Here is a 10,255-nt window from a genome sequence, read left to right as displayed (position 1 = left end):
CAGGCTGGTGTGACTTCCAGCGCCTACCTGCAGCCAGTTGCTGTCGCGGCCTGAACTCAGCTCACACGTCCCGTCGTTCTCTTGGAAAGGCACCCCACCCCCTCCTCTGCTTCTGATGTTTAGAGCAAAAAAACGAGGGAAAAGTTTCTGGCGGAGCTTTTCTGATCGTACGGAAGCTTGTGTCTCTGTATCGATAGATAGCTTCCTGGCATCTCTGTGATCACAGTTTATACCGTGTCGCTTATCGAGAAAATTTCATAAAACATGACAAAGAATGTGCCTAAAAGTCACAACAAAACTGCGCTATAAATTTGTGAAAATACTATTTTTGAAGGGAGCTTCTCTTAATTAAGCTATGTTTACAAACATTGTAAATTTGCATGGTAAATGTGCATGACAACATGGCAGCCATGGAATCAATTTTTGATCTTCCATTTATAAGAAAAAAAAACACATAACATATCAAGCATATTTAACGGTTAAGCGTGGCTGCTTGAATAAATGATTTTAACCACTCACAGGTCACCACACGAACACCCCGCTATGCTTCATTTCATCCTTCATTTTACATCCACAATGTCAGGTCTTATGTAATTTTTGTCGTTAAAAGAACTGTTAATACTTAAATACCACTAGTCATAATATCAAGTAAGGACTGCATTTTGACCTGGGTTTCATGTGATCGACGCCATAAGGTAAAAAAAAGTAGTTCCCACTTCCAAGAATCAAGTTACTGTTCCGCGTGGTCTTCTTACAAGAGTGTAGTCCAGATTCTGCCAAAGTAATTCAGAAATGTTATGCTCGGTAAGCTCATTAGTCAGTGTAATAAAGACTCGTGGTATATGATCAACTTCAGGAATGTTTCGTCTCCAAGTGGAACACTTTACACTTAGCTTGTCACCCCTTGAAGAATCCGCAGATGTTTCGTGGTGAATCAATTTCTGTCAACACCATCATTCACAGAAAACGTAACAGACACTTTGTCCCCAAAATAAATTTCTTTTTGCTGCAGGACCACGTGATTCAAGATCATGGAGGAAAAACTTCTGCAGATGCAGTTATGCTACGAGATCTGTGAGAGCTGACGACAGTTCCGGCAAACGATGAAACAACAACTAAACTGTGATGACCTGCATGACGACTGGCGAGGACTAAAGCCTACAGTCACATCCAGAACACTGGCTCCTCCTCATGGCATGAGTCTCTGTGTGTGTGTGTGGGGGGGGGGGGTGTAAATGGATTTCTTCGTTGCCTTAAGAGAAATATTTTTTTTCGTACAGAAATAGCTAATCAGTTCAGTCTGTGCAGGGAAGCACACATCTGTATGTGCACGCACCATTATGGGTGTATATACGTGTACGTCCATGTGAATAACGGTTACAAATTTCATGCTGTTCATGCGCTTTCCCGAAATGCCAAGACATGGACATTAACACTTGGCAAATCCTCACAAAAGCTTTAACAAAATAAATCTCCATATTTCATAAAAAAAATATCTTTAAAATAATGTAGTGATCTTTGTGCGTTTGTGCACGACTGTGAGAGCAGTTCTGTGCGAATGTGTGCACGTGCGCGAGCGCCAATCAACGTCGTCCCCTCACAATGCATGCACACACACGTACACAATTAACGATTTCATCCTCTCCTGTAAGGAGTTATTTATTCCTTAGTTACAAATTTCAGACTTTTCTCACAAGAAAAAATTTAAAACTAAATGTAGCTTACCTCTACGTTCCTTACTAAAAAAAAAAATTGTTTTGGAATGTTCTTCGGAAACAAAGGCGGGGAAGTGGGTAAGTGTATTTAAATCAGCCTGGCAGACAACGGAGCCCACAGGACGTCACAAAGAAACTGTTGATAGGACTGCAGCAGTGACTACTGTTAATAGTTGTCAAATGAGTTCCGTTGGGAAAACGGTGGATGTCTTAGGATTAGTTGTTATACTGTTCACTGAAATATTTGTATTTTCTAACTCAGGTAGATTAGGAAACACTTCGGACACAGAGAACCACTCGCGCCGGTTTGATAATGAATACTTGTTATCTTCTCTGGCTCTCGTCAGACGCGATGTTTCTACTAGTCACGTGACAGTGTCTACACCTGACGTCACGTCTGACACTGAACAGCTAGACAGGAGACTTACACTGTCTTCACTGTCAGATAGGGAGGATGTGTTCGTGACAGAGAATATAAATGTATTCATGTTTTCAGGAAATGACATTTATTCTTCCGTCAATATTTCTCTCGATTACATTAAAAAATGTTTGATAGAACAAACATCAGATGAGTTCAATGTAAGACTTATGCAGATAGGAATAAGCGCTTCGCATTTAACTGCGATAGGAAAATGTACAATTATAGTAACTGTACCACGTGACCACGTGGCTAAAATCCAAGTAAAGGTGATCAGAGAAACATCGTGTGATGATGTCGACCTACAGATCTTCGACCTTGGGAAAGACAACATGTCGCTCGTGCGTTACTGCGCGGCTTCTGAAGATGTCTTTTCTTTCAGCAATAAGGTCAAAGCTGTGATAAACAAAAGGAACACTTTAAGTACTCTTTTTTCTTTATTTATCAATATATCCGCAGTTCATTCTCACCTTAGGCCGAAACTGGAAGTCAACTATACCACAGTAACGCAGGGTACGTGAAACATGAAATTTTTTTGCGTGTCTGAGTAATTAAATTATCGACTGTGCTATTATCTTAAATGACTAAAAGTAAAACCTACCTCATAACTGAATCAATGCAATCCATTAATTCATTAGCAGGTATGTGAATAATAACCTAAACACTAAACAATAACACCGTAAACACTAAACATCGGCCGTCAAACATTCAGGTCCAGCAGGTCGCGTCTGTTTTAACTGTTCTCAACAATCAAATAACTAGGCTACAATGTACGTGCTTGAGAGTGAGTTCGCTTTGTCATGTGGTGACTTTCTGGGTGACACGGAATTTGCCCACGTGTAAAGGTCTGGACTAAAGCTGACCTCGCGCACTTAACAAAGTAAAAGGAATCTGTGAGTTAGGGAAGCGTTTTCAGGGTAGAAAGCATTCAGTGGGTAGAGGAAGCCACGCGTGAACAGCTGCCCAGCGGAGGTATGAATGTCTGCGGGACGAGGATCGTCTCCATGGTTACGTGTGACGGTTGTAGGGAGAGAAAACAAGCGAGGGCTGTAACACCTGGCAGGGTTCAGGATGAGTGTTATTTCTATTGGCGGGGCTGGGGCTAGACACAGGTCAAGTGAGGTCAGTGAGTTGTGGTAGGTCTCGTGTTGTCTCGTGTACCAATGTGTCTTGTGTCTGACGTCTTGTGTCTGACGTCTTGTGTCTGACGTCTTGTGTTTGACGTCTTGTGTGCGTCATTTGTTCCACGTCAATTGAGGCAGAAAAAAACGTCATCAATAAGAAATGTAGTTGTACCCAAAATGTCAAAGTGAGCGGGAGAACAACGGTCTTCGTCCGCCATCTTCTTTATAACTCTGTGACATTTCTCTGAACTTGTTCCTCTTCGATTCACCTACAAATATCGTCATCGTCATCGTCATCGTCATCGTCATCGTCATCTGTGCGATGTCGCTGTTCTTTGTGTGTGTGTGTGTGTGTGTGTGTGTGACATATGTCGTCGTAAAAAACTCTAAGGTCCACGCGACCAGAATACATGGTACCTGTAAGAAACATAAAGCCAAAGCCGGCAGGAGTAAGGTAGGGGACTGCTGTTTTCAAGCCAAGCTGGAACCGACAGGGGAGGCGCAGGGTTGGGAGACCCAGACAGACATGGAGGAGATCAGTCCACAGCCAGATGAAGACAGTTGGCATGACATGGTCCCAACTGGAGAGGGACGTCCAGAACAAAGTCCGATTGCGGGGTGTAGTTGCGGCCCTATGCTCCACTAGGAGTGATTAGGAACCAGAAGACAAATATTTTGTTCGTAAAAGCGGAGAGACGTTGCAAAATCCTGTACTAAATATTCCAAACAGTTGTGAATCGCCTTAAGTAAACCAAAGTGCTATGTGTTTGTATTTGGATGTCCTGTGCGCATGTATCTGTAACTATGTGAGCGTAATTCATCGTAAAATGTATACAACTGATTACAGGCTATGTTCAAACACCAAACTGGAACGGAAAAACTCTGTATCCATTCATGGATAGCTGGACTAAGATATCTATCCCCGAGCATCATAAAGTAATGGTCAGTTTTCAAGAAGTAAATATCGCAGGATCACCCTACTGCGGATTTGATAAAATATCACTTTACAGTGAACACCCTAAAAATATGAGTGTGATCGATGAGATATGTACCAGTCACAAGCCACCTGTTTCTCTCTACAATGTCAGCAAGCTGTACATTCACTTCAAATCTGTGACATTATATCCAGGGACAGGGTTTAGACTTTCATTCTCTTTTCATGCCCTCTCCGCTCTTCCCCAACAACTGAGGGACGGCAGGTGGAACTGCTCTGTGCCGCACTGGCCCGACTTCCGCCTGCACTTCCCGTGTAACCTGGTGTCCGACTGCGTGGGCGGCGAGGACGAAGTGGACTGTCCTTACACCAGTCACGTGTGTGGTCCAGGCTTCCAGTTAGTTAATGGCGCATGTCTGCAGTTTGTGAAGACAGACCAAAACATTTCGTGGAACACAGCTTCGAAAACTTGTGAGTCTCGAGGTATGCTGCTGATGGCAGCGAACACACCTGCAGAATGGGAGGCAACTCTTAATCTTCTGCGATATCATCCCTTCGAATACTTGCTTTATGGGCTTGTACCAGCTTCCCCTTCGTTGCCGTACATGTAAGCTACTGTAGTTTTCAAATGACTATTACTATCTGTTATTTAACTATCCCTTGTCTAGTTTTAAATTGAATTTAAAGACTAATCTTGATTAAGTGCTTCTTAAACAATTATAATCTTCCTACATCATCGAACAAATCGATCTTATATCTCTTGCCACAAACACACACACACACACACAAAAAGAGAGACAGAGAGAGAATTAAATGAATTAAAATCTCCCATATAATAAGCCTTATAATGTTCCAATTACCTGTGACTTTGAATGTGTGCCTTTAGCGACATTTTTCGACCTGAATACCATCCAAGTAAACCAGAAGTCATTACCATAATCACAAATATTTACAGAACATTACGTTTTATCGTTCGGTGTAGTTTTCATGATGTAAAAGAATGAGTATGTACAGTCGGGAAGTAAAATCTCTCACATTCTTTCCTTTTGTGTTAGGTACAGTCATGGGTTGACAGGGCTGGATGGAATATTCCGCCACTTTCTGCCGATAGATTTTTATTACGGAACTAGCGACTGCATTGGCATCTACATTTTAAAAAACGAGGACCTACGGGTATTTACACCAGACTGCTATAGTGCGATGGCGTCTATGTTGATCTGCAAGTTTGCCGTTAGTGGCGACGACACTTTACCACAGATGCCGGTGTCACTCACAGCCAACTGGTCAGTGGACGTCTTGCAGTGTCCGTCACTCCACTACACACACACTTTCCTCGCTTGTGATGTCAAGAGTGAGTGCTGGGCGGACAAGTATGACAACGCTAAGACATGTAGTACTCCTCTGACGTCATTTCCGCCTTCTTTCTCGTGTATCAACGAGAATGAACGAGTTCCTTACTCCCTTGTGTGCGATCATCGTCCTGATTGCATTGATAACAGTGACGAGAGTTTTTGCATATTTTCTTCGTGTTCTCTGAGCAAAAATGTTTATGAGTGTACCAACAAACAGGTAATACAGTGTGTGTGGAGTGGGGAGGGCTTTAGCTGTTGGATTCACTTATCTTACTATGGTTCAACATGGAATTTTCCCCCACCAGGTACGCGTAAGCATTTCATCTTAATAAAAAATGAGAGAAGCCATCGTGGCATACAAAAGTCGAAACATTAGGATGTGCAATGGGAGTACAGAGAGAAACGAAGAGAAAGAAAAGAGATATAACGGCAGCAACCCGAAAATACAATGGTCATATACATGCTCCTAGTTACAATAGAATTATTCTTATATTTTCTTTCTTATTCCGATATTTATTGGCCAAAATTGAAAGCTCTTTCTTACTCAAAAATCTACACGGTCATCTGTAGCTTCTTTCACATATAGTATGTTCCTCGCTAAATTGTAATGAAACATTTTTCTTTATCATCAAAGTTTTGAAAGGTAGATTTCTTGTTATTAAAAGTATCAGTGCTAATAAATGTCAGAAATAAATCAAAAAACTAACCCTGATATGTCAGTTTTATTTCCTAAACATAAATCGTGAGTTGAAGATTTATGTCCAATAATTTTAATACGACTTTCATAACGCTACATATTTATCGTTTTATAAAAAAAAATGCTTTGGTTTATACTTGACAAGATGTCGTGTTCTTTCCAGTGCATTCAAGATCGGTTCCGGTGTGATGATTTCTGGCATTGCCCAGATGGTTTAGACGAACTCATGTGCGACCATCGAGGTTATCTACAAGCAAAAAGCGGTCAACCTCCCCCTGCCCTCATAGACATTGATTCTGATGGTAAGCTGAGAGCAATGGAGCCACTGTCAATGACACAGAAACTTCTGTGTCCTGAAACCCATTTCCAGTGTCCATTAGCTGACTTTTACTGTCTGCCCGTCTATCTTCGCTGTAATGGTGTCTTTGACTGTCCTGGTAAACAGGACGAGACGGCGTGTGAACCCTACACTGTCCCGGCTACTACCGCTCTGCCGCTCTCGACACGTCCAGTGCCTGCCACCTGATCACGTGTGGTGACGGTTGGTCACAGTTGTCCTGAGGGAGACGACAGCTGCTGTGTGATCTTTTCTTGTACCTGACACGTGTGTGTGTCACGGACTGGCCTTCACCTGCAACGGCAAGGGTTTTGCAGCGTCCAGTTACCTGGAACTGAGGTTTCTTGACGCAAGTGGCTCGGGGATGACCCCCAGAGATGTTGTCAATAACACCATGATTGTTTATCTCAGTTTTAACAACTGTAGTATCAGTGTTCTTGACGCTATGAACTTTGTTAACCTTCAGATCCTAGACCTAAGTAATAATTATATTAAATCATTAGGTTACAATAATTTTCGTAATTTATATAATCTGAGATCCTTAGATCTTTCAGGTAATCCTCTTTCATCCTTACACCCAACTGACAGACCTCCTCATCCTGTACTAAGACAGGTAACAGACCTTGATGTTTCCAGGGTTAAGTTTTCAATACTGGATGTTATGATTTCTGCAATATTTCCTAATCTACGAAAACTTAATCTCTCTGACTGCGGCGTTGAAACCATTGCTGTCGAGGTGTTTCGAGACCTTAACGATCTACGAAGTGTAGATATGGTGGGTTCTCTTCTAAACTATTTTCCACAACAAACATTTACTACCTTAAGTAAGTTAGAATCTATCAACGCTGACAACTACAAGGTCTGTTGTCCAGCCTCTCTTCCCGAACGGTTTATTCATGCACAAAAGTGGTGAAGCGCCCTCTGACGAGATCTCGTCCTGTGATGCTCTCTCTGCGCTCAAGACATACTAGCCGTGTCTTCCTCTCGTTATTCGCGTCTTTAGCTCTGATGGGCAAACGCGGGAATTCCCACTTTTATTTACCGTGTTTATCAGTAAGAAAACAAGACAACCTTGGTTTTGGATGTCTTTGTCACTAATTTAAGTATAGCTGACTTGTGATCGGCTGTGTGGTACCTGGCCATCATAGGAATAGCTGACCGTGTGTACCTGGGAAACTACTTAGTGGAACGACTTAATATGAGAAATAGTTTTGTGTGTAAGCTGGCCGGCTTTCTCTGTCTACTGTCTAGTGAAGTGTCAGCTTTCAATTATCCTTCTCGTCACATTAGAGACCGATTCTTGTCATCGCGTTTCGCATTTAGTGTCCTTCACTTTTGTAAAAGTTCTGCGTGGGTTGCTTCCGGTATAGTATGGAGTGTAGGTGTTCTTATTGCAGTGATTCCTTTGCTGCCGTCAACAGCAGTTTGGAACTTTTACAGTCAGAACGGTATCTGTATTCCGATTCCATTTATCAGGAACTACTTTGCAGGTAACGACTACTCTTTAGGTGTCATGATTATATTAAACGGTATTTTCTTTTTGTTTATTGCTGCCGGTCAGGCTTTTATCTTTTGGTCTGTAAGAATTAACAGGATAACTAACTCCGACACATCCAAGAAGATGAAGGACCTGACCATCGCCCGTCGACTGATGACAGTGGTTGTGTCTGACTTTTGCTGCAAGTTTCCCCGTGGCCTTGCTGGGACTTCTAGCGGCCCGCGGCACGCCAGTCTCTAGTGAGGTCATCGTCGCTCTCGTCATCTTCATTGTTCCCCTCAACTCTGTTCTCAACCCTTTTCTGTATACATACAACGTGATGATGGAGCGAAGGCAAAAGGCTAGGGAAGTGAAGCTAAAGAAATATTTTATATCACTTTCACATAAAAGGAATACTGAAATAACGCAATGTACCTGAGAAACAGTATTTTAAGTGTTATATGCGAATTCTGAAGTGTTAATATTTTTAGGATTTAAAAAAGATAAGTATCCGTAATCTTAGTCAGCAAAGGTATCTTGTTTTTATGATGGTGGTGCTGGCGGTGTTGGTGGTTGTGTATGGTAGTGGGTGGTGGTGTGGTTATAGTGGTTGGTGGTGCTGGCGGTGTTGGTGTTTGTGGTGGTGGTGGTGGTGGTGGTTGGGGTACTGTTGGTTGGTGATTAATGTTGGTAATTGATGGTGGTTGGAAGGTGATTTTGTGTTTTGTTTGAGTTTGTTGGTGCTGGTTGTAATTTTTGTTTGTTGCGGTCGTTGATGCTTGCTTGTTGTGGTTGGTGGTGGTGGTGGTGGTGGTGGTGGTGGTGGTGGTGTGTGGTGGTGGTGGTGGGTGTGGTGGTGGTGTGGTTGGCGTTGGTCGGTGTTTGGTGATGTTGGTCCAAAGAGGTCAGTTTAACCTGTTTAAAATATTTCTAGAAAACTCCAAGTTTCGATTGATTTGTTGACGTAGTTTTGATGATCGCATGTGTTGACTCTGTCAGACTAGACCAAGACCATAAATATTAAACTATGCAATAACAAAATGCCAACGCCTGGTTTTAATGAAGTCCTGTGTACCTACCTCTATGCCTGGAGAAAGAAGATGATGAAAGGTGTTTCCCTCTCTCAGGACAACGCCAACCCGCTCGCTCCAAGCGTGACCAGGGTCACCATCATCTTCTCTAAACCGTAAACCATTTATCGACAGAAATATTGCAATAATTATTCCTTTAGGCTTAACACTATTTTCTTAACTGCTATCCTTACAAAGTTCTATGGGTACAGTTCTTTCAGAACTTTACCAAAACAATATATCTTTAAATTAGACTTTGGCGGAAAAACTATATTTGTCGATTAGACTGTGTCCAACGGAGAAAAGTGTGAATAAATCAAGATTCAGCAGTGGATACAGGATCATGGTCCTACAGCCACGAATCATGAGTTTTTATACACTGTCATACGTGGATATTTTATTATCACGATTAGTCTCTTTACCAATTAATTATATTTCCTTATTTCTTATTTTACCTTTCTTGATTTTGTTGATGCAAGTGGTGGAGTTTGTGGTGTTGTAAAACTTAACAAAACATTCCATTGTGTGAACAGGTCCGATAGTGTTTCTCATGTCACAATCACTCTCGGTGTGGTCTGTAGGCGAGTAGGCAACAGAAAAAAAGTCTGAGTGGATAAGCTTGCCACTGCTATTGTGTGAAAGGAAGAAAGAAAGGATGGAAGGAATGTTACACGTGATGCACATTTATCTTGGTTATACATTTTAATTTTTCCTCAAAAATCCTCAAATGTTATGAGACACACCACGACAACCATTACTGGTAAAGAATATCCGTGTACTGAACTGAGTTGTTCTGTAAATAAAATGCATCTGTGGACTAGATCGCTCGAACAGGCAAATAAAAAGTAAATCCAAACACCAATTATAAATGTTCTCATGAAATGTGTGCACGCGCGCGTACACACACGGCGCCATAATGAACAGTGCGTCCTCAATTTGCAATATTCAAGTTATTACTCTGCTTGATCTGTCTTACCATACTACAGTCCAGCTTTTGTCAAAGTATTTGACCGACCTTAAGCTCAGTGGCCTCAATAATTAGCATGTTGAAGACTAGTCGCTAGAGTATGTGATCGGCTTGAAGACTGTTTTGACTATACGGAGCAGAATGCTGTAGTGTTACCTTGTCAA

The 10,255-nt window shown here is 41.9% G+C and overlaps 1 protein-coding gene across 1 annotated transcript; it reads left to right on the top strand.

Moving 5' to 3' along the window:
- The first annotated feature begins 6,385 nt into the window (after positions 1-6,385).
- On the top strand, positions 6,386-6,766 carry LOC112557551 (CD320 antigen-like). The gene has a single exon (XM_025227492.1). It carries the CDS (start codon positions 6,386-6,388, stop codon positions 6,764-6,766), a length of 381 nt encoding a protein of 126 aa, XP_025083277.1.
- Positions 6,767-10,255: the final 3,489 nt, after the last annotated feature.

The sequence above is a fragment of the Pomacea canaliculata genome, linkage group LG2 (assembly GCF_003073045.1).
Source record: "Pomacea canaliculata isolate SZHN2017 linkage group LG2, ASM307304v1, whole genome shotgun sequence".
Classification (NCBI taxonomy): Eukaryota; Metazoa; Mollusca; class Gastropoda; order Architaenioglossa; family Ampullariidae; genus Pomacea; species Pomacea canaliculata.
This window is presented reverse-complemented; position numbering and strand designations above follow the sequence as displayed.